Source organism: Sinocyclocheilus anshuiensis, unplaced genomic scaffold (genome assembly GCF_001515605.1).
Source record: "Sinocyclocheilus anshuiensis isolate Anshui unplaced genomic scaffold, SAMN03320099.WGS_v1.1 scaffold3274, whole genome shotgun sequence".
Taxonomy (NCBI): domain Eukaryota; kingdom Metazoa; phylum Chordata; class Actinopteri; order Cypriniformes; family Cyprinidae; genus Sinocyclocheilus; species Sinocyclocheilus anshuiensis.
This window is the reverse complement of record NW_015537940.1, coordinates 287834-290240: the sequence shown is the minus strand read 5'-3', so window position 1 is coordinate 290240 and position 2407 is coordinate 287834. Positions and strand designations below refer to the sequence as shown.

Below are 2407 nucleotides of genomic sequence, written 5' to 3'. Positions count from 1 at the left end.
TACAAATTCAATAGGGGCTACAGCCCCTTTGGGTCTTGGCCCTAAAAACAGACACAGCTAATGGAGTGGATATCAGTTAGCATACTTTCAAACGGAGTACATTCTCACCTGCATTTTCACACTGGAGACATATCCCTTCTCTCTCCAGTCCAGAGAGTCTGGGATAGGAGCCCCAGAAGAGCCCACAAATTTTGCTGTTTGCCTCTTAAAGTCAGAAGGGATACGAGTCGTGGCGAATGATTGCAGGATCTCCTCTGTTGTCTGTGAATGACACAAACAGGGAAAATAAGAATAGGAAAAAAAAAAGGTACAGCTGTATCATTTCTAGATATTTAACACAAATAAATAAAATTACAAAAACAGTCATGATTTTTGTAAAGAAAACCAATATAGAACCAAAAAATGTTTAATTGACCTCATCTAGCTGGAAGCTATTGTATGGAGATAATCATGAACAAAGAAACACACCATATCACCCATATGGTTCATGCCCAGGTCATATGAATGCAGGCCCATGGAGGCCTCCAGGTTGTGAAGGGTGATAAGTTGAAGGTTTCGCTCCCACAACTCCCTCCTGCCCAGTTCTTCAACCTGCAACAAACAACATTCACATTACAGGGATCACACATGTGGTACATTGTTGTGAGACTGCCATCACTGCATTTATTACAGATATCCTTTGTAAATACTTCCAGTTTAGACCAACATTTCAACACAATTCAATCAATATATGAATAGCATCAACACCACTTCAAACTAGTAGTGAAACTTATAGTTTCACAACACAAACACACAGTCAAAAGACCATTATGAAAATGAATCTGTAAGTAGATGAAAAATCCTCATTGGGATCATCTGACAGATGCTGAAATTCATATTCTCACCTTACTGGAGTAAAACTTGGCATGTGTCTTCTTCCACAACTCCCAGTGCTGGTCTAGATTTGTGTTAAAATGGGCCAGTGCTGCGCTACAACACACGGCAAACAGCAAGCTCCCGAGCATCATGCCTGACAAGAGCAAAACGGCCAGTAAGTTACTGATACTGAAATGCACCAATTTTATCAGATAATATATACATATACAAGTTGACTAAAAAGGAAGTTAAAACGTCCAAATGTAGTAAAATTGGTTGAAGAAATCCAAGTAATAAGACAATAAATCCAGACATTAAGTAGGTGTTTACAGATTCCCCAAAATGGGCTGTACTTTTATTAACCAGAGCGATTGTTTGATTCTTCCTGTATCATGACATCGTGTATTATATCCCGGGGCCGTTTTTACAACTCCAGTTTTAACCCTAAATGTAAAAATGAGATTTAACCAGATGTATTAATGAGGCAAAATGCTTAGCCACTCAAACGGAGCAAGAGAACACATACCAGAACAAGGAAAATACGGAAATTAAACTAACACTGGTGTTTGATAGACTTCACCTGATCATTCATTCCACGACACATATACACGACAATTAAAGTATTTTGAAGCGTTTTCACGTTACACTCAAAGTTACAATAAACAAGTAATAAAACACTGAAAATTTTTCAAATCTCTTTGAATAAAAGTTCTCATAAAACCATGTCACCACCTAAACTAAAACCGAAAGAGAAACTTTTATCGGGAAAAACCCCGACAAAAGAGACTTTTGCTACAAATATAAAATACATATTAGTTAACAAAAACAATAAAAAATGTGCTCATGTGTCTCGTCTCGTCTCACCTGTGCACTCTCGTTAAGCTGCATTTCTGTTGGTCTGTAGCGGAGGTGATGATCAACGTCTGTGAGTTTCTGGTTGCTTTGCTTTTGTTTTGTTCCATCACATGCTAATCTGCCTATTGTCATATGGCACAGATGTCTTTGCTTACTTTTTGCTTCGCCCTGTTACATTAAAAATATATAACCTATGTTTAATGTAATCCAAAATAAAAATGTAATTAAAAACAAAATGTAATTTATGTAGTAAATAAAATAATACAATGTAATGTTTTGATTAATACATAATTAAATTAATTATATGCAATTGTAAGATGCATGGCAACTTGCAATAACCTAAAAAATATGTCTGAGGTTTTGTGGAATTATAGTTTGAGGGGATTTTCCACGTCATAAACCAGCGAAGTTACTCTGTAACTGTAAAGGAGATACCAGCAGCTACAGCTGTTAAAGACAGATGTCATCTACGATTAGTAATATATACACTTCCATTTCAAGAAGCTATCTAGGCATGAATCTCACTAGGTTGAGTTTCACACGGATTGGAAACGAGAATGTTTTTATTCTACGTGCTTTCTCATTTGTTCTGTTTGGGTCGCCATCTAGAGGAATTTATATTAAACACCGGAAGAAGTTATTCCTCAAGTGATGCACAGTGGCGTATTTTTCATTTCAGACAAGAATGTAGAAGACT

The 2407-nt window shown here is 36.6% G+C and overlaps 2 protein-coding genes across 2 annotated transcripts in view; both read right to left on the bottom strand.

Annotated features, from left to right (window-relative positions):
* LOC107663331 (cathepsin S-like) overlaps positions 1–1797 on the bottom strand; it is a 4369-nt gene extending 2572 nt beyond the window's left edge. The window contains exons 1-4 of the mRNA XM_016453540.1: positions 1720–1797; positions 885–1009; positions 469–591; positions 109–261 (exon numbers count right to left, since the gene is read on the bottom strand). Of these exons, the coding sequence (XP_016309026.1) occupies positions 109–261; positions 469–591; positions 885–1007 (399 nt within the window). The 5' untranslated portion in view covers positions 1008–1009; positions 1720–1797. The remainder of the gene's footprint in view (positions 1–108; positions 262–468; positions 592–884; positions 1010–1719) is intronic.
* Positions 1–1873, bottom strand: part of LOC107663319 (cathepsin S-like) — a 12160-nt gene extending 10287 nt beyond the window's left edge. Inside the window, exon 1 of the mRNA XM_016453528.1 lies at positions 1720–1873. Within this exon, the coding sequence (XP_016309014.1) occupies positions 1720–1842 (123 nt within the window). The 5' untranslated portion in view covers positions 1843–1873. The remainder of the gene's footprint in view (positions 1–1719) is intronic.
* Between the last annotated feature and the right edge of the window lie 534 nt (positions 1874–2407).